The following is a 21,901-nucleotide window of genomic DNA, read 5'->3' on the forward strand; positions in this document are numbered from 1 at the left end:
ATCTCCCTTATGGGAAATGCTTGGTGCCAGAAGTGTTTTGGATAATGGAGTTTTTTTGGATTTTGGGATATGTGTGTTTACATAAAGTATCTTGGAGATAGGACCTAAATCGAAACATGAAATACATTTATGTTTCACATACACCTTATACACTTAATAATAAGATAATTTTACATGTAGCATTTTTAATAATTTTGTGCATGAAGCAAACTTTGTGTACACTGAACCATCAGAAAATAAGGTGTCATTATCTCAGCCACCTACTGTATGAGGATGACTTTGGATTTTGAAATATTTCAGAATTTGGAGTTCCAGATAAGAGAGACTCAGTCTATCAGTCTGTAATTATTGTAGAAAAATGTATTCCTGCCTTTGCTGTCCTGAAAAAGGCAGGTGCCAAACTAGTTCCTATGGGAAGTCCTCAGAACTGTATAAAGATTCAGCAACAGACATAAATGCCTTATGTAGTACCTGATGTTGCACTAAGCAGTCTTATAGTCACTTGCATTTTAGATGTTTTTATACTTTATTCAAATGAAAAGAATATAAATACTACTTCAGCTTTACTGATCTATATATAATAAACTTCTTTTAAAAACTGGTATCTGTGGACCAACTTTCATCTTAAAACCAAGTTAGCCAGTATATGACCAATACAATTTATTGAGTAGCCCAAGGGCCGTTTCAAAATACTAGTAACATAATAAAAAGCAGTATCACACAGCTATATATAAAATGTAAATACAGTGCACTAGGTGCAATAAACCTCCATACAATATAAATACATATGCGTAACCTAAGCGTGCACCAGAACCAGAACATGCACTACTTGTCTACAGCTTATGTATATCTAAAAGATATACAATATGTGCTAAAGGATATACTAGTAAACAGATAAAATAAAATAGTTAACAATTAAACAATAGTATGTAAGATAGTTACCATAGGGAATAAAACAGAATTAAAATTGGAATTGAAATGGGAGGCAAAAGTAACATAAAATATCCGTCGACATACATCAGTATAGCCAGTATAATTAAAACTTAGTTTGAAACAGCTAAGAATTCTTGACAGTGGGAAAGATACTACAATAAAGCTTTTCTAGGTTTTCTTGGTAAAACAGTTATTATGGACCAAGTTGTAATTTCCTAAAAAGGAACAGCTACAATGAATTGAATCAAAGATTTCTGGGATTGAGAAAATAAATATCTCTAAAAGAAAAATGCTTTCACAAAAGCCAGAAAACATTTGAGTTTAAGGACAGCATTTGCTGACTCAACAGAACATACAACCATTTAAAGATATACTGTAGCTGTGTTAGTCTATAGAATCAGTACACAGAGAGATCTTGTAGCACCCTTGAGACTAACTGAAATAATAAACTGGCAGCATGACCTTTTGTAGACTTCAGTTTACTTCCTCAGATGTGTTCAGAAATGGAAGGGGAACCAGGGTTCATACTGCAAACATATGTTGGCTAATAGAGCACATCAAAGAATTTCAGAAGAAACAATAACAAGTTGTGAGTTTATTTCTTCCACCAGAATATTAGCTCATCATTTTAATGATCTGTACGGCAACAACAATTACTGCATTTGGGGATTGCAACAGGAATAATGCTTAATGTCTACAGTAGATTCAGATTAAATTTACCTCAAATTATGAGCTCCAAGAGAAAAAATAGCATTAACCGAGAGAAAGCTCATGACTTCAGAGCAAATGTTACTGGGTGGAATGCCACAAGTTAATGTCAAATATTTACCATCACCTCAAGACGAGACTTCCCTGACTGCAGCAGAACGTGAATGACTACATTCTTCCCTTTAAAGGGGAAAGCCAAATATAATTAGAATACTGGGAGCCTGTCACATAACAACACTTTTTTTATTCCAGCTGTTACACTACAGCAATTTACCACAGACGCTACTGATTCTACAAAAAACCAGAAATAGGAACAGCACAGCATAACTCAGCCTTCATTGCCTATAATTACGTATGGTTCGTCTTCACTAACACTTTTTTTTTCACATCTGAAAATCAAAATCAAAAAGTCATCATGTTTATTTATGTGTACAGTTTTATTATCTTGCTTGTTTTAATTATGATTTCAACAGTCTTAGAGTTTAATTTACATCAGTGATGTTGTTGTCACCTTAAGTGCTATTTTTAGTTGAAAGGTGGACTACAAATGTAACAATAAATAAAAACCACATATTCTGTGAAAGGTAATAAGCCTATTACCTTCCAGAAGAACATTCACAACCCAGGTACTGCTTTGCTCAGCCATTCCTGTACAAAATTATTATAGCATTATGCTATTGAGTTTGTATCTACACTTCTCTGAGTTTCTTACACACAGAGAGATCAAGTGAACATAAAAGCTGGGAATTTAACCAACATTTTCAGTATCAGTGCATCTAGCATGGGTAGTGGTTTGAGCACTGGAGGTCAGGGTCTGATGACTTGGATGACAGAATTGGGGGTATACTTATCAAATTTGCAGATGACATCAAATTAGGAGGAGTAGCTAATACTCCAGAGGGCAGGATCAAAATTCAAAATAATATTATTAATGATATTTATTTATATTTACAGTATATGTCCCACCTCTCCAAAGATCGAGGTGGGATTACAACAATAAAATAATACAAGGTAATACAAATGGAACAAAATATTAATACTATCAATAAATTACTAATATTGAATTTACCAATTCCTATTAGTACTTTAAAATCAATTTGTCAGTAGTCAGTGATCACAGTCAAGAGTGGGATATTATCATCCACTTCTATATAGAATCTAATGGATAAGCCCTTTGGAAGAGATCGGTTTTGAGTGCCTTCTTGAAGGTCTCTAAGGTAGTAATGCAATGGATCTCTTCCAGTAGGCTATTCCATAATTTTGGGATTGCTGCTGTAAACGCCCCGTGGGACGTTGTCATTAACCTGGTACTATGGTGTTCCAGTAAATACTTCCCTGATGTTCTGTGAGTGCGGGGCGGATTGTGTAGGGAGAGGCGTTCCCGCAAGTAACACGGGCCTGACCCATGTAGGGCTTTAAAGGTAATAACCAATGCCTTGTATTGTGCCCGGAAGGTAATTGGCAGCCAGTGAAGAGATTTTAATACTGGTGTTACATGGTCAAACCTAGATGTGCCGGTGACCAATCAGGCTGTCGCATTTTGAACCAATTAAAGGTTCCGGATTTGGTACAAGGGTAGCCCCAAGTAGAGTGCGTTCCAAAAATCTAAACGAGAGATTACCAGTGCAAGTACCACTGCTTCAAGGTCCTTTTGGTCCAGGTAGGGATGCAGTTGGTGTATCAACCGAAGTGGAACAGACCTGAATGACCTGAACAGACTAGAAAGCTGGGCCAAAGCTAACAAAATGAATTTCAACACTGGGAAATGCAAGGTGTTGCACTTAGGGCGGAAAAATGAAATGAACAGATATAGGTTGGCTGAATGAGACTATGTGTGAAAGGGATCTGGGAGTCCAAGTAGACCACAAATTGAACATGAGTCAACAGTGCGATGCGGCAGCTAACAAAGCCAATGCGATTTTAGGCTGCATCAATAGAAGTAGTCTCTAGATCAAGGAAAGTAATAGTGCCATTGTATTCTGCTCTGGTCAGGCCCCACCATTCCCTATGAGGAACGACTTGGGGAGCTGGGGATGTTTAGCCTGGAAAAGAGAAGGTTAAGAGGTGATATGATAGAAATACTTGAAGGGATGTCACATTGAGGAGGGAGCTAGCTTATTTTCTGCTGCTCCAGAGACTAGGACCCGGAGCAATGGATGCAAGCTCCAGGAAAAGAGATTCCACCTCAGTATTAGGAGGAACTTTCTGACAGTAAGGGCTAGTCGACAGTGGAACACACTCCTCGGAGCGTAGTGTAGCCTCCTTCCTTGGAGGTCTTTAAACAGAGGCTGGATGGCTATCTGTCGGGGATGCTTTCATTGAGATTTCCTGCATGGCAGGGGGTTGGACTGGATGGCCCTTGAGGTCTCTTCCAACTCTATGATTCTGTGATCCCTGCTTGGCCATGAAAACCCACTGGTTGATCTTAGGCAGGTCTTATACAACACACAGCCCCAGAAAACACCATGACATGTTCGCCTTAAAGTCACCCTAAGTTGGAAACAACTTGAAAGCACATAACAACAATTAATTTCTACTGAAATAAGAGGCCACTAAGTTCTTTACTCAGCACAGCAGTGAAAATGGCCCAAATGACCAACTGCTTGAACTGGAAGAGGATTGATACATCAACTGAATGATAACTATATGAGGAAATGGGGCAGATTTAATTCCTAGACACATTTTTTATCTCATTCTCTCTAGAGTCTCCTATGTTACATAGATGTTATTCTCCACTACAAACACATGGACAATGCCAGGAGCTGCTTCTGGACTGATTATCTAGGTTTCTGCTAAAGGAGCAAGGCAGATACCCTGCTGAGATGGGAACATGAGCTTCATGGGCACTTCTAGTAGTTTATACTAAAGTATGCAATATGCAGATGTAACCAATTTATACATATACAGTGGACCCTTCCCATCTGTGGGAGTGGGCTTGGGGGGAGGGGGGGCAAGGGACAGCAAAAAAAATGCAGATGGATGTGCCTCATATAATTCACTGGCAGTGATGCACATGCTGACATGTCAGCGCATCCATGTACAAACACTATCATTGAATGACAAAGGGTATGGCAATCCATGAATGGTCAAATCCACAGATAGCTAGCCTACTGATATGAAGGGTCCACCGTAGTAGATTTAGGATATTTTAACTCTTATTATGTATTGGTGATATTAATTTCACAATTTCTGATAATATAGTAGAGAACAGATGAAATACACACATTTAGTCCTTTTCAAATATCTGATATGCATACATACACACACACAGAAACAGACTGCATACTTCTATTAAATCAGTTTTATTCTATTTTCCACTTACTTTAGTCCTGGAATATCCAGAAGATTGGTCAGTCCTGTCCAGTTAATTTCCAAAAGCTGAAGACATGAAAAATAGTATTAATTGCTATTCAGAATTTCTATTGTTCAATAAATAGGAACAAGGGTCACACTTTCTGAGTCAGAAAAATGTCAGGGGGGCAATCAGCTAAGCACTTGGGAATTTCAGTCAATATTCTGAAACTGAACAAAGAATTTGTTTTTAGTCTCGTCATGAGTACTGTATAATACGAAGGGCACAAAACAATGTCTTTATCTTTCTATATAGAAAACAGCAGGATAACCTCTTGCATAATTTCTTGCAAAAAACAAACTATGCTCATGTTCTAAAACAGGTTTACTGGTGAAAGCCTCTTTTAAATCCATCAGAATTACTGTTAAAGGAAAGTGGCAAGGAGTTTGAGTTATGTGCTTTGAAATTTGTAAGTAATAATATTTTACAAGATTACCTACTATAGAAATGACAATGAAAAAACAGTGCTGTGTATAATTTTGTCAGCTGTAGGACTTCTTGATTCTCCCTCATTAAAACAAAGTCCTCAGTGTTATTGCTACATATCACTGTGGCATGTTTGCAAGTTGTTGGCTGAACTTTCTGAGCAGTCTTAACATTCATGGGGAAAACAAAATACTTTTCACTAATGATGAGACCATTGTCCCAGATACCCATTCTGGCTCATCGTGTAGTTTTCTCAAGCTTCCTTGGAGTACTTTGATTTGTTTGAAAATATTTTTATGCAGAGTTCTCCTAGAAAGCCTAGAATAGTGCCACATGCCCTGCAAGCAAGCAATAAGGGTGTTCATTAGAAATAGTCCTGAGTGCCTCAGCATCCTCGAGTGATCATTCTTGCTTATCTGGTGGCCTAGTTTGATTTCAGTTTCACCAAGGCTGGGATCATACAGGGGAACACTGCTTGCCTAACAGACCACAGGTACAGGTTATTGTCCAAGTCACCTCCCATACACTCTTGGCTCCATGGAAAACCCCTACCTGGAGCCAGGCATTCAATGGATAGGTTGCTGAAGCCAGAAGTCTGATTTTTCTTTTCCTTGTTACTGTTGCCACCATTTTCTTCTTATGCCCCCCTCTTTCACTGTCAGCATAACTATGCTAGTAAGGTCAAGTGAATTTAAGCCCAAGTCACCTTCTCCAAGCATATTAGCGAGCACAGATCAAACAACCAGCCCAGAACACACTCTAATAGGCATTATACATACACATATATGCCAACACCAATATGTACATGCATGTCAATAGCAAGTGATGAGGTACTGGGAGGATAAAGCTATATGTCATATGACCATCCCATGCCCCTAATGTAATACACTATTTCATGTACAGTTGAGAACACAGCTTCGTTGCCAGTGTTGAAATAAGATTTGATAGCCTGGTCCACTTTTGTATAGAGATTGGTCAGAAAGGGAGATCTTGTCTTCCACAATTGCAAAATATATTGGGCTTCTTTTTCCTTCTTTACCAAATGAATTTGCTGTTGTGAAAGAAAAGAGAATATAAAACTGAGAGAACTTGGCAGCAATGGGAGAAGGATTTTAGGCCCTAGTCTTCAGTCTCATGAATATTCACGGCTACTGGAATGCAGGGAAATAGTATCTTTAGAAACTGGGTGCAGGGTAAAAGTGGACTGGCCATTGTCTGGTGATTCCATTATGAGTTAGCCCCAAAGTCTAGTGAAAGTGTAGGCTCACCTTTTTTTGGAGTCCAGTACTTGTGTTCACTAGTAAAAGCACCTTATTCTAACTTCAATGACAGTGTTTATTACTTTGTTCTTCACTTATGAAGTGGTTAGAACAGATTTCTCTTTTGCTGAGTGAAAGCCTCCCAGAGTAGAATAACAAGTTCAGTGACTCTTCAAGGTAATTTTTGAACAGAGATTTACAAGAGCAGGAATGAGACACTGCACACCATTTTTATTATTTATGATCATTATAATATGCAACAAAAATTTGTGGGGAAATCTGAAAGAGAAGCAATGTAACAGTATACTCCCAAAAATATGTTTTGGGAAGAGAATCCTACATATAGGGCAGACTCTGGACTTGATTCTTGCTGTACTTTTGCAATGTGGTACACAGATATATGTATCTTATTCCAAAGATGGATGTGAAATGGCAGCCAAGGCAAATGGATGTTTCCAACAGCTCCTGAGTTTTGTTTCCAAATTTGTGTCACTTGGTAAAGCTTCTGTCATCCTTTCCAGATTATGCAACATTTCCAGGTCCCCAAAGATGCCTTTACAGAGGCCTTTCCTGTACAGTTCTTGTGCCACAAAATGGTTCTTGCTAAACACACACACACACACAGAAAACACCCCCATTGGCAAGAACAGTAGTGTTATACATAAGGCAAGCAGTGAACCAAATACAATACCTAGGATCATAGAATCATAGAATCGTAGAGTTGGAAGAGACCACTAGGGCCATCCAGTCCAACCCCCTGCCATGCAGGAAATCCAAATCAAAGCATCCCTGACAGATGGCCATCCAGCCTCTGTTTAAAGACCTCCAAGGAAGGAGACTCTATCACCCTCCGAGGAAGTGCATTCCACTGTCGAACAGCCCTTACTGTCAGGAAGTTCCTCCTAATGTTCAAGTGGAATCTCTTTTCCTGTAGCTTGCATCCATTGTTCCGGGTCCTGTTTTCTGGAGCAGCAGAAAACAAGCTTGCTCCCTCTTCAACATGACATCCTTTCAAATATTTAAACAGGGCTATCATATCGCCTCTTAACCTTCTTTTCTCCAGGCTAAACATCCCCAGCTCCCTAAGTCGTTCCTCATAGGGCATGGTTTCCAGACCCTTCACCATTTTTGTCGCCCTCCTTTGGACACGCTCCAGTTTCTCAATGTCCTTTCTGAATTGTGGCACCCAGAACTGGACACAATATTCTAGGTGGGGCCTGACCAGAGCAGAATACAGTGGCACTATTACTTCTCTTGATCTAGACACTATACTTCTATTGATGCAGCCTAAAATAGCATTGGCCTTTTTAGCTGCCGCATCACACTGTTCACTCATGTTCAACTTGTGGTCTACTTGGACTCCTAGATCCCTTTCACACGTAGTTTCATTCAGCCAGGTGTCACCCATCCTATATCTGTGCATTTTATTTTTCCGCCCTAAGTGCAATACCTTACATTTCTCCGTGTTGAATTTCATTTTGTTAGCTTTGGCCCAGCTTTCTAGTCTATTCGGGTCATTTTGAATCTTGATCATTTTGGGGGAAGCAAAAAATCCTAGAGTTTATGGCTCTGGTGAATGAAAACTATTCCAACATCTCCAACACCCAGGAGAACTCTATACCCACAGTATCTCATGCTCTTTAACAAAAAACCCTTTAACAAATATATATTTTATAAAATACAGTTACTAAGGCAAATGATCAGGCCTGTTCTATTTTTTGACAAAAACTTGTATCATGAAGCTCACTCAGGTCTGATCCAGCATCTCTCCTATTATATGCCTGCTCGGGTGGTGGTATTGTTATTGTTGTTGTTGTTGTTATTGTTCCACTTTTCTCAAAATTGGGACTCAAAGAGGCTCACAATTTGAAAGAACAGTACAATTAAAAACCTACAAAATGTGAGCAATAAAACAGAATTAACTCTTACAGTATCATATAGTAATAAAATCATATAATAAAAGAAAAAATGCAATTAAAAAATAAAAGCTCTTAAAGGCCATTCTTTTAAAATTTTCTGTTTTAAAAACTGGTCTGAATGAAAAAGTTTTAGCCTGCCAACAGAAAAACAATAAGGAGGGGGTCATTCTGGTCTCTGGACAAGGAGTTACAGATTCTAGCTGTAGGCACTGAACAGCTCCTCCCTTGTATCCCACGAACTGTGCTTGCAGTGGTGGTGGGACTGAGGGAAGGACCTCTCCTGATTGTCTCAGAGCCTGGGCCTGATTCTACATTACTATGTAAGTCAAATCTAAGTCAAATTACTAGGGATAAATAGTCTTTTTCCCACACAGAAACCTATGGAACTGTCCTCTCTACATAAACCAGATTAATAATATATCCTGGAAAGATTGAAAAAATTATTTAAAATGCAACACACATATGTTTATAAAATACATGTAAGTAAACCGAAAGCTGACTGGTATGTCTTTCTGTCAACTGATCTTCCAGTACAATGTATGAGGAAGCATGATAAGATCCTCATGTAGTATGCCACTGCATCTTCCACTGTTTTCACATCCCTTCTCACAAATGTTTCCATTGATGTTTCAGATACGGTTGTGCTAACATTTCCCAAAGAGCAAAACCCACCCTCTATTTCACATAAAAAGGAAGTCTCCAGATTAGGTAAACCTCTACCTGCATGATCTCCTCACATGTAGCCCAGATTCAGATTTATTCTTCAGTCTGTTGTTTGTGAGAACAAGGCCTATGTTCTCGAGCATGATTAACCCATAAGGGCTAGGGCACTTCCAAAGTAGAATTTGGTACACTTGGTCCATCTCAGTCCAGTTACTAGGGAAATTTACATCTGATCATACAGAATCTGGGACATGGTGTGCCTTAGTATTCTGGTTAGCACTCCAGCAGACAGCAACCCAAGCCCTTTATAGGAGTATGGATATTCTAACTCAAATGAGCCTCAGATTTGAAGATGTGCAGTTTGCAGAAAGCAAGCTGTACTTATCAATCTAAACGAAATAGAGAATTATACAAGTTTTTGTTTGCCTGCTGAAACTAATAATGAACTTTCTCTTTCAAGTAAAAAAAAAAAAACAGGAAAAAAATTCATTCTTCCACATTGGCTCAAAATCATTCACAGTATATTAGCTGAACTCATCTTGGTAAGCATATAATAGTCACTTGTGCCATTTTCTGTAACTTGATCAAGATGACTAATTTTGTAGCATGTAGAAATAGTAGGATGTCTGACAAAATCTCTGTATGGCTTAGAAGCCACAGAAAGCTTAAGCAAACTCATTAAACAAGTATGTTCAGAATTATTAATTTAGACAGTGTTGCCATATATAGTCATCAAGGCCAGCAACAGAAACTGACTGAAGAATATACTGAATTATTGCCAACTGTTACTTTGGACTGGAAAATATGAGAAGAAAAACTCCGTAACTTATTGCCAAATAATTCCTCTGTTGTCCTGACAAAATATTGCAGAAAATTTTTTCTTGGGTTCAGCCTCTCAGGTTCTTAGATGAAAAATGCAATAAACCTTTCAGTTTGCACAAAAAATAATTTCAGACTATCATATAATGAAGGAGGTAGGGGGGAAACAGATGTCACAAAATGCAGCACAAAATCTCATTAAGAGTTTGACAATATTTTCAAGAAATCTTCTAAATAATTTATTGCAAACTCTAAAAACAGGAGTCCACAAAAAATTGATTTGTCAGCCAGCCTCTGTTTTATTCTTTTTATCATCACTGTTCCCCTGAAGTTCTTTAGCATGTGTTGTACAAAGAGCTTGGAGGACGAGCAGCAATTTCCTCTGTTTGTGCTGAGGAACAGAGAAAGCAGGAAAACAGCAGGAAGCAAACAAAGAGGAGCTGGGAGATGTCTGACATGTTATGTGCAGAGTTTGAGGATAAAGAACAGCAGGGGTTATTTCCACCAGCTCCTTATTTTACACAAACTTTCACCCAAATAAGGGAAATCATCACTTTTCTCTTAAGCATTCTATGACTATCAGAGGGCTCAAGGAAGAGTCAGAGGCCCCTCCAGGGTCTGGAGAAGGGAAGCAAAAACTCTGTAAAACCCAAAACTCAAAAGCTCTTTCTTTCCTACTCAAAATAAGAATGCAGCTGCAGATTCTGGAGGTCCTTCTAGCCAAATGCTTGCACCGTCTGATGGATTTGTGGATGCCTTTGTAAAATGACTCTGGTCTGGGGCCAGAGAACATCATTTTTACCAAGGGTTGCTACTGAAAATGCCCTCCTCATAGCAACTAAATGGCCTTTGCAAGTATTATGTCCAGAAGCATGTACTGTGTAAATCAGGGTCATTATACTACTACTCTTTCCCTCATCCACTTGGAACATTACTATTTACTTCCTATATTTCGTATGCTTTTTAGTTATTTAGTTATTTTCAGAATGCAAGATTGCATGATGCTGAAGAGTAAGTGTCATCTCACAGTGGAAAAAAACAACCAATGAAGCTAGTTTGTGGCAGGGAGTAATTCTCACAGAAAATGAATCTATCTCCCTCATTAGAGGACTAGTCTGCTCAGTGCAAAAATTAAATAACTAGTATTAGAAACAGATTATCTGAATCTACAGCAGTGTGCATTCATGCATAGGTCATAGAATCATAGAATCGTAGAGTTGGAAGAGACCATTAGGGCCATCCAGTCCAACCCCCTGCCATGCAGGAAATTCAAATCAAAGCATCCCTGACAGATGGCCAGCCAGCCTCTGTTTAAAGACCTCCAAGGAAGGAGACTCTATCACCCTCCGAGGGAGTGCATTCCACTGTCGAACAGCCCTTACTGTCAGGAAGTTCCTCCTAATGTTCAGGTGGAATCTCTTTTCCTGTAGCTTGCATCCATTGTTCCGGGTCCTGTTCTCTGGAGCAGCAGAAAACAAGCTTGCTCCCTCTTCAACATGACATCCTTTCAAATATTTAAACAGGGCTATCATATCACCTCTTAACCTTCTTTTCACCAGGCTAAACATCCCCAGCTCCCTAAGTCGTTCCTTGTAGGGCATGGTTTCCAGACCCTTCACCATTTTTGTCGCCCTCCTTTGGACACGCTCCAGTTTCTCGATGTCCTTTCTGAATTGTGGCACCCAGAACTGGACACAATATTCTAGGTGGGGCCTGACCAAAGCAGAATACAGTGGCACTATTACTTCTCTTGATCTAGACACTATACTTTTATTGATGCAGCCTAAAATTGCATTGGCCTTTTTAGCTGCCGCATCGCACTGTTGACTCATGTTCAACTTGTGGTCTACTTGGACTCCTAGATCCCTTTCACACGTAGTTTCATTCAGCCAGGTGTCCCCAATCCTATATTTGTGCAATTTATTTTTCTGCCCTAAGTGCAATACCTTACATTTCTCCGTGTTGAATTTCATTTTGTTAGCTTTGGCTCAGCTTTCTGGTCTATTCAGGTCATTTTGAATCTCGATCCTGTCCTCTGGGGTATTAGCTACTCCTCCCAATTTGGTCTCATCCGCAAATTTGATAAGTATGCTCCCAATTCTGTCATCCAGGTCATTGATAAAGATGTTGAATAGCACTGGGCCCAGGACAGAGCCCTGTGGGACCCCACTGGTCACTTCTCTCCAGGATGAAAAGGAGCCATTGTTGAGCACCCTTTGGGTTCGGCCGTTCAACCAATTACAAATCCATGTAACAGTTACTTTGTCTAGCCCACATTTTACAAGCTTGTTTGCAAGAATGTCATGGGAAACCTTGTCAAAGGCCTTACTGAAATCAAGATATACTATATCCACAGCATTCCCTTCATCTACCAAGCTGGTAATTTTATCAAAGAAAGAGATTAGATTTGTCTGGCATGACTTGTTTCTCTGAAACCCATGTTGAGTTTTTGTGATTATGGAATTGCCATCTAGATGTTCACAGACTCTCTGTTTAATTATCTGCTCTAGAATTTTTCCTGGGATTGATGTCAGACTAACTGGACGATAATTGTTGGGATCCTCCTTTTTTCCCTTTTTGAAGATGGGGACAACGTTTGCCCTCCGCCAGTCTGCTGGGATTTCTCCTGTTTTCCAGGAGTTTTCAAATATGATTGCCAATGGCTCCGATATTACATTTGCCAGTTCTTTTAATACCCTTGGATGGAGTTCATCTGGTCCTGGAGACTTGAATTCATTTAGATTAACAAGATGTTCCTCTACTATCTCTTTACTTATTCTGAGCTGAAATTCCTCTATTCTGTCCTCTGCTCCATTATCCTCAGGTTGAGCACCTTTTGCCTTTTCTGAGAAGACTGAGGAAAAGAAGGTGTTGAGTAATTCTGCCTTTTCTCTGTCTTCTGTTAGCATTTTGCCATCTTCTCCACGCAGTGGCCCTACCGTTTCCTTCTTCTTCCTTTTGCAGCGGACATATCCAAAAAAGCCCTTTTTGTTGTCTTTAACCTTTCTAGCAAGCCTGAGTTCATTCTGTGCTTTAGCTTTTCTGACTTTACCCCTACACATGCCTGCTATTTCTTTGAATTCCTTTTTTGTGATTCCCCCCTTTTTCCATTTCTTATACATGTTCCGTTTCAAACTTAGCTCGGTTGAAAGTTCCTTAGTCATCCATCCTGGTTTCTTGAGACACCTCCCGTTTTTCTTTCTCACTGGAACTGTTTGAAATTGTGCCTTCAGTATCTCTCTTTTGAGAAAGTCCCATCCGTCCTGAACTCCTTTATCTTTTAGCATTTCTGACCATGGAATTGCCCTCAATACTTCTCTAAGTATACTGAAATTCGCTCTCCTAAAGTCCAGAATGTGTGTCTGACTCTGCCTGGTTTCTCCTTTCCATTGTATTACAAACTCCAGGAGAACATGGTCACTTCCACCTAATGATCCCACCACTTGCACCCCATTAACCAAGTCATCCTTGTTGGTTAGGATCAGATCTAAAATAGCTGACCCCCTTGTTGCCTCTTCCACCTTTTGGACAATGAAATAGTCTTCCAGGCAAGTGAGGAATTTGCTAGACCTTGAGGATTTTGCTGAGTTTGACTTCCAACAAATTTCAGGATAGTTGAAGTCGCCCATCACTACTACATCTCTCCTTTCTGAGTGTGTGGTCATCTGTTCTAGAAAGGCATCATCCAATTCCTCAGTCTGACTTGGGGGTCTGTAGTAGACTCCCACCATAACATCCTTGTTGTTTCCCTCCCCTTTAATTTTTATCCAGATGCTCTCTACCTGGCTGCCATGATTGATGTCCTGGATCTCTTCATTGGTGTAAATATCTCTGACATATAGTGCTATTCCTCCTCCTTTCCTGTTTGGCCTATTTCTCTTAAAAAGGTTATACCCCTCTATTTCCACATTCCAATTATAAGACTCATCCCACCAGGTTTCAGTGATGCCTATTATATCATATTTGCTTTGTTGTACTAGGAGTTCGAGTTCATCTTGCTTATTTCCCATGCTCTGTGTATTAGTGTAGAGACATCGCAGACCATGGGTCCCTTTTACTTGCTGCCTGTGCAAGTTTTTTTGCCTCCCATTGTTGGGTCCTTGCACAGGTCACCCTGTTCTATGACCACTGGCCATGCTAGAAGGACAATGCTGAGTGCTGTAGGAAGGAAAAGTTTTTCTAAGCTCTGCAGTGACCCTTTCCTTGCATTGAAGATGGATCATTACAAAAAAAGGTATGAAGTGAAGTTCAACTAGCTTCTTTGAATTACTGCAGAAGCTACCTCTACCAAGAGAAAGTTGAGTAGAAACCATTTTCTGTATGGAGTTTGAAGGCAATGAAAGACTTCTTAGAATTACTATACACATAAATACTTTTTATACTTGTTTAGAAATCAGCTACTATTCTTCATGTTCCTGGGCTGAGAACTGGCAATGGGAAAAACACAATTCCAGCTGTATTCCATGAAATTCAAGTTCAAATTAAAGAGGACATAGACATGGTGGTTGCTATTCAATGAAATGTTTTAGATAAACACAATGTAGTTGGTCAACAAATCAAGACCCACATTAAAATAATCACAGCCATGGCCTTCTAAACTTCATTTCTTATGCTTGGATTTTTCAAGCTACCAGTGTATTCTCTATAAATTGGACAGGGGAACATACTTTCCCAGTTTGTCGGTGAGCGGAAGCTAACTTCTTGTTTTTGTTGTATATTACAGGCTGCTAGCTTAAATCACACCAACAACAGAGCAAAACAAGGTGGCCCCATTACAAAATTGACTTCCACAGAAGATGACATAATAAGGTCAGAGATGTCTTCATTTGTAGTGGTTGGACAAAGCCTAACATTAAGCAAGGAAGCATGTTGGCTAACTTTATCTGACTGCATATTTTGGCATAAATGGGTCATTATATACATCTACAGTAGTTGTTTTCTCTAAAGCTATCAGGGATATAATTCTTCATCAAGAAAAGCCTAAATATGATATACAATCAGGTGGGAGATGTGTAGCCCCAAGGCCAATTTTGTGGCCTAGAACAGGGGATCCCAACCTTTTTGACTCACAGAGCCCTTATTTTTACGGCGGAACCCCTAAGAGGCCTATCTTATGTTTTACAAGTTGATGTTGTTTAGGAGTATATATATATAAGTAGTAATATCTCATGGGTAAAAATGGAACTTAATATCGATCTACACACTTTCCACAGTATTTTTTTTCTAAGTATCAGGAAAGGAGATTAAAGGGCTAAACAACCCTTGTTTTAAAACTACCACTGAGATTTGGCAAAAATGGAAAGATATTCTCTCTCCAGATTTGTCACCTAATTGTCTGTTTTTACATCATCAAATTTTTTTCATGAGGATAAATTCTGGCAATATAAAGGTTGGGAAGAAAAGGGAATTTATCAAATTAAAGACCTCTTTAAGAGTAATAAACTCAAATCAATTGAAGATTTAGCATCAACTCTAGACCCATTACCGATCTCATGGTTTCAATTTAAGCAAATAAAAACTTTTTCCTCTAGCTTACTTAAGAAAGGGGAAAGATTGAAATCTATGACTCCCTTAGAAATTTTATGCAATGATCCTGTTGGAATTAGTAAAGGTTCAGTCTCCCAAATATATTATCTCATCTTGTTGCATTCATATCATGATATCATATGTATCAAAACATTGTGGGAAAGTGAACTAGTAAATATATCAGTTCCAGAATCAGACTGGTGTGCTATTTGGTCATCTTCTGTGTTGAAGTCAAGATCAGCTTTAACCAGAGAGAATTTTCTAAAGCTAGTACATAAATGGTATCTGACCCCTTTTAGGAAATCACAGATGATAAAATCTATATCACCTCTGTGTTGGAGAGGTTGTTCAGTCTAAGGGACTTATATCCATATGTGGCTACACTGTTCCAAAATTACCCACTTCTGATATAATGTGATCAACTAAACTGCTTCAATTACAAAACAAAAACTATTTTTTCCCAGTTCTTTTGTTATTTTCAATATACACAAAAGGTAATAAATCTTTAAAAAATAGAAAGTTGATATCTTTTTTGCTGACAGCAGCTCATTTAGAAGTGGCTAATAATTGGAAAACAGGTCTTGTATCCCTGGATAGCTGGTGGAAAAGAGTTTGGGAACAATGGCTTATGTAGAAATTAACATAAATATAACTCATAACAACAGAATCAAAGACCTGTTCAGGAAAAATGGTCTCCTCTTATAGATTATATTAATACAAATTTTACATCAGTTTCTCCTCCATCTAGCCACTGTTCTTTATGGTCAAATTTATTTTACATGAACTGAATTGTGTAAAACTTTAATAAAGAAAGTTTTTTAATGACATGAAACTTTTTTATACCATTGTTTTATGATTGCAAGATTTTGTATGTTATATTTTGAATAAAGTTTTAAATTTAAAAAAGGAGCATATATAAGAATATATTCTTATATATTCTTATTCTTTAATTTCATTCAATTTTTATTTCTTTCACTTTCCTGGAGCGGCTGGGAAGTGCACACAGAGCCCTAAGGGCTCCTCGGAACACAAGTTGGGAACCCCTGGCCTAGAGGGCCATTTCCTGTTGAAAAAAGCCCTTTCCTGAGTCCAAAAGTGCACAGGGAAGATTAAAGATGTGCCCAAGTTGCAACTGTGGGTGAGGGCTCTCCAAATTCCCTGAGGAGACCAATGTGGCCCCAATCCCCAACAGCTGCACACTCTTAGTATAATGTACAGCAGAGTTTCTCAATCATGGTTCCCAGGATTCCTAGGGTTCTGTGAGACATTTCTAGGGGTTCCAGGAAAGATAGCGATTTTAACAAAATTGAGCTGTAGATATGTGTATGTGTATGTATGTGCATACATACATACACATATCTACGGCTCAATTTTGTTAAAATCACTATCTATCTATCTATCTATCTATCTATCTACACACACACACACACACACACACACACACACACACACATACATATATATTTGCAGGGGTTCCTTGAGTCCTAAATATTATTTCAAGGGTTCCTCCAGGATAAAAAGACTGAGAAAGGCTGACATTGAGACCGTCCAATTCAGTACAGTTTTTCAATACTGAGGGGGGGTTTTGGTCAAAATTTCTGGTGAGATGCAAAACAAAATGGAAAAGAGGTAAGCATTAATTTCAGGGAAACACAGAGTAATACAGTGGGACCTCAGTATCGACGGATACAAAAATCAGCAGATGCTCAAGTCTCGTTGGCCCCAATGATGGCGTGTGCACATGGTCACACTGCCATTAGGGACAGCCCCCATTGTCGGCACACGGATGTGGCCGCCCTACCATTAGAGAAAATGAGACATCAGGTAAGCCTCCGTTGTCTGTAATGGCGGTGTGGCCATGCCACAACTGGAGACACTGGGCTGTTCCTAATGGCAGCATGGCCACGTGCACGCACTGCCACTGGGGACAACGCGGGCTTGCTGTCCATGGATACAGAGGTCCCACTGTATTATAATAAAAAAGGAGCCACATAGTGCATAAAAATTTCAGTCAGTTTGATTTTTGAGTTTGCAGTACAGCTTGCTCATAAGGGACTGAGTGCAACAGTATAATTAATGTAATGTCTGTTGCACCAGACAAAATGAAATTCTAGAATTTGAATAAGGAAAAGAACCAGTATGGTTTCGCATTGTACAACCAAGATAACTACTGGCTTGGTACTGTGTTTCTGTCTTTGTACAAACAGCATGTATGTGCTGCTCAGCGCTCAGTCTTGCTTTGTAGAAGCTTGCATGTACATGCTATCTCCTTCACAATGGTTCAATTCAGTGGAACTACATTTGTGACTTTTTTACTCACTGGTGTCACACTGGAGTTAGGTCTTAAGCTTTGGACTTAAAAGGCCTTACACTCCTATCTTAAATGGCCATGTTGTGAACCACATAATTAACATTTCATCCCACCGCATCCCCAAACTATGTTTTATAATTTCTTCTATATGTCGGGGGGGGGGGAGGAAAAGACAACCTCTGGATTTTTTTTAAGGAGCATTCTGAAGATACACAGTTCTGCAATTTAAAACTCACTTTAACCATAATATCATCATGACTATAAAAATAAGAAAAAGTTTGTTTCTGCTGTCCTGATGCTAAACACATTTTTGAATAATCATATTTTGTTATAGAAAGACATAATATATGCTTTAGAATGAAAATAAAAGAAATTAGCCATGTACATGTCTGCTCAGCCATCCTGACTGTTTTTAAAAAAAGCAGCATCAACCAACCCTGGTTGGTCCTGGCACAGGTCCTGGCACCAAGAACACCTACTCCCTACTCACAAAACCTGTTGTTCTGAGACTTGGAAGGTGGGAGGAGCCTACCTGAACCATGGACCCTGAGTCCTGGGAATCATAAGTCCCAGATTTTTCAAGCTTCTGATTTTGGTTTATTGTTGTGCACCTTCAGGTCATTTCTGACTTATGGTGACCTTATACAACCCTATCACAGGGTTTTCTTGACAAGAGGGGTTTGCCTTTAGTGTTCTGAGGCCGAGAGAGTGTGACATGCCTAAGGTCACCCAGTGGGTTTTCATGGCTGAGCAGAGATTTGAACTCTGGTCTCCAGAGTCATAGTCCAATGCTCAAACTGCTACAGTATGCTGGCTCTCACGCTGATTTTCGGCCTTCAAAAGGACATGACTGTTACGCTTTAACAGCTTTGCAATCCGTGGTTTTGGCACTTCTTAATTTGAAATAAAGCAAAGATTGCAATAAATTCTGTGCCTGATTGTGCAGCAGAAATGCAGCATGCAGTTTTACATCGAAAGCTAATTTGAATTATATTACATTGGGTTTTATATCCTTTAAGTTAATGTTGCAATGAAATCAGATCTGAATTTGGGTAATCTCCAATTAGAGTTTGATTAATTAACCATTCCAACTTTAGACCACAGGGTACAATAATTAAAAATATCACCTACAATAATTATGCCCATTAGTATGAACCTCAGATTTCTAAACAAAATATCAATGTGGTGCTTTATTTTAATTTCAGAAATTATGCCTTTGCCTGGAGTGGAAACAGGTGGCCATAACAGCTATATCTGTATAGCTCTGAATTATCTTAAAAGAACAATATAGAACTTCACCAGTAATGAAGACTGAGTAATTTATATTGTATAGTGAAATCTTCTTCCAGGTTGGTTTCTGAACCAGATCCTAGTTTCGCTCTAGCTTCAAATTCCAGAGACAAGAGGAGTCTATAGAAGGTGTGCTGCCTGTATCTGTGAGAACTTCTAGGAAATCTGTGAGAACTTCTAGGGCTGGTAACAGACTGAGGTCTACAGGGTCTGCGGTTGTTCTTCAAAACACTTTCAAAATTATTTGTAACTGAATATCATCATATAGAACTGTGGGCAACAACAAAAAGTTATAACATATGCTATAGTGACTTAAATATTTGGGTTCCTTGGACAATTAAACTATTCCAGTCCCATGGATTAGATTCAATGTCTTCCTCAGAAGCATTCTGAATCACATTCTCTTCACAACACTCTGAAAAGGGGATTTTATTTATTTATTTATATCCTGCTCTTTTCCCAGGGCTGGGACTCAGAGCGGCTTCACAGCAATTAAAAAACAAACAAACAAACAAACAAACAAAAAGTACAATTAAAACATTTTAAAAATAAATAAATGACATGCATTAAACAGAATGATTAAACTAGTCCAACATTCCTGCCTGTTCTTATAGTGATTCCTTAAATGCCTGTTTGAACAGGTAGATCTTCACTTGCCGTTGGAAAGCCATCAAGTAGGGAGCCTTTCTTATCTCCCTGGGCAGGGAGTTCCAGAGTCTAGGGGCAGCCGCTGAGAAGGCCCTCTCTCGTGTCCCCACCAAACGTGTGTTGGGATGGAGAGAAGGGCTTCTCCAGAGGATCTCAGAGTCTGGGCAGGTTCATACCAGGAGAAACAGTCTGCCAAATAATGTGGACCTGAGCCATGTAGGGTTTTGTAGGATATAACCAGTACCTTGAATTGTGCTCGGGAACGAATTGGCAGCCAATGAAGCTGTTTCAACAGGGGAGTTGTATGGGCTCTGTAATCGCCTGTTAACAGCCTGGCAGCAGCTCTTTGAACCAGTTGAACCAGTAGATGCAACCCCAGCATCTACAACTCCCATCTGCAGCATCACTATTTATACTATTCTGAAGGGAATTCCAACCTCAAGATCAGATTTTCAGCCAGAAGACTGCAAGAAAATGACAAAGACTGTCTCCATCCCCATTCTACCACTGGAAATGCTTTCCTGCATCACTGTGGGTGAAAGGAGTTCTTCATGCCACAGATGCAGATTCTGGAGGAAAAGCTCAAAATGCTGTTATTTTTATTACAACTTTAAAACTACAAAACAACAACTACTGCATACAAAATTAGTACACCTGAAGTGTTGAGTATTTTGATCTGCTGCCCAGCAACTCCCACTTGCCTCTCCCCTCCCACAAGTGAGGATGGCTACAATGAATGGGAATTTACCAGAAAGTTATGCTCATGGTTTGTTACTGCTCACTACAAATTCTGGTTTCAAGTTCAGGCATGTTACGAGAAAAGATGTAATGCTACCCTTTTGGTTTAGTTCTTGGATACTTTAACCACTTTTGCTTGCTGGAGTAGCTTAGTAGGGGCAACCTAGCAGCACACATTAGATTGCTTGTTCATATTACAAATACATATCAGGAGTCAGGAAGGAAATATAAAGATTTTTCACTTACTGGTTTCCTAAGGAAAAACAATGACAGTGCTCCAATTAAGGGCATGTCTCCTAGCAAAGGCTCCAATATAACTCTCATCGTACCATGAATCTAGAAGAAAAAAATCACCAGGATAATAAGCATGAATGGTAGATGCAATATTGAGAATACAGTATATATAATTGCTACATTCTGCATACTTAGAATTACACCAAAAAGAACAAACCTATAAAGTTTTGTTTCCCATTTGGAGTGGGGAGTTGCATAATTGATTTTATGGAATTTCAATCCTTAACTAACTCAGCTGTATAATGAGCAGGAAAGAAAAAAGAAACTTACTTGTATACTCTTCACACCAGCTCTGCAGAAGTATCTCTTGATCTCCAAGTCAATTTCACAATTGCCAACAAAACTAAAAGTGTGAAGACAAATAGCATCCCTCAATTACCATATTTTTATTGAGAACACCAAATTTATTAAACTTAGTTTTCCCTGCTAAAGTATGCCAAAACAGATTGTGTCCCTTCACTAATTGCCTGAAAATGGGGCTTAACAAAGCCTGAGGTTTAGCAAAATGAAGTTCCTGGAGTAAACATTGCTTCCAGAGCTTTTAAAGAAAGATTACAGTGTTTGGCGACATACTCATTACATTGGAAACACAAAAATCTTTTCACATTTTGACTTTTTAATTTATTAGATGTCATTGTGTTACAGTATTAGTACAGTATCAATATAACTAAGAAAAATGACAAGAACAAGAGGGAAAAAGACTAGTGGGTTATTATACATATGTACACACATACCTTTCATTAATGTCACTACTGCCCATATTTCCTGGCCTATGTCTTTGCAACATAACTTGCATGAAACATGATCTTCTGTTTGCACATTAGGTAAAGCAGAACACTTTATCCATGGAGTACATAATGGGTGTGAATTATGCAAGACTAAATTAATCTGAAGTTCCCAAACATGAAAGACATATTTCATATTAATAGAAAACTTATTAAACCAACCCTTTAACTCTTTATTTCCACTAATACTTTCAAGGTAACCAATGTGAAGCATTTTACAATACATAACG

General features: G+C 38.9%; 1 protein-coding gene across 5 annotated transcripts in view; it reads right to left on the reverse strand.

Moving 5' to 3' along the window:
- The window catches only part of ESYT2 (extended synaptotagmin 2), an 85,714-nt gene that overhangs the window by 33,503 nt on the left and 30,310 nt on the right, over window positions 1–21,901 (reverse strand). For all 5 annotated transcript variants that reach the window (XM_042472121.1, XM_042472123.1, XM_042472120.1 and 2 more), the window contains exons 5-7: window positions 21,157–21,229; window positions 20,839–20,928; window positions 4,964–5,019 (exon numbers count right to left, since the gene is read on the reverse strand). In XM_042472121.1, the coding sequence (XP_042328055.1) occupies window positions 4,964–5,019; window positions 20,839–20,928; window positions 21,157–21,229 (219 nt within the window). The remainder of the gene's footprint in view (window positions 1–4,963; window positions 5,020–20,838; window positions 20,929–21,156; window positions 21,230–21,901) is intronic.

Source organism: Sceloporus undulatus, chromosome 6, assembly GCF_019175285.1.
Source record: "Sceloporus undulatus isolate JIND9_A2432 ecotype Alabama chromosome 6, SceUnd_v1.1, whole genome shotgun sequence".
NCBI classification, from domain to species: Eukaryota; Metazoa; Chordata; class Lepidosauria; order Squamata; family Phrynosomatidae; genus Sceloporus; species Sceloporus undulatus.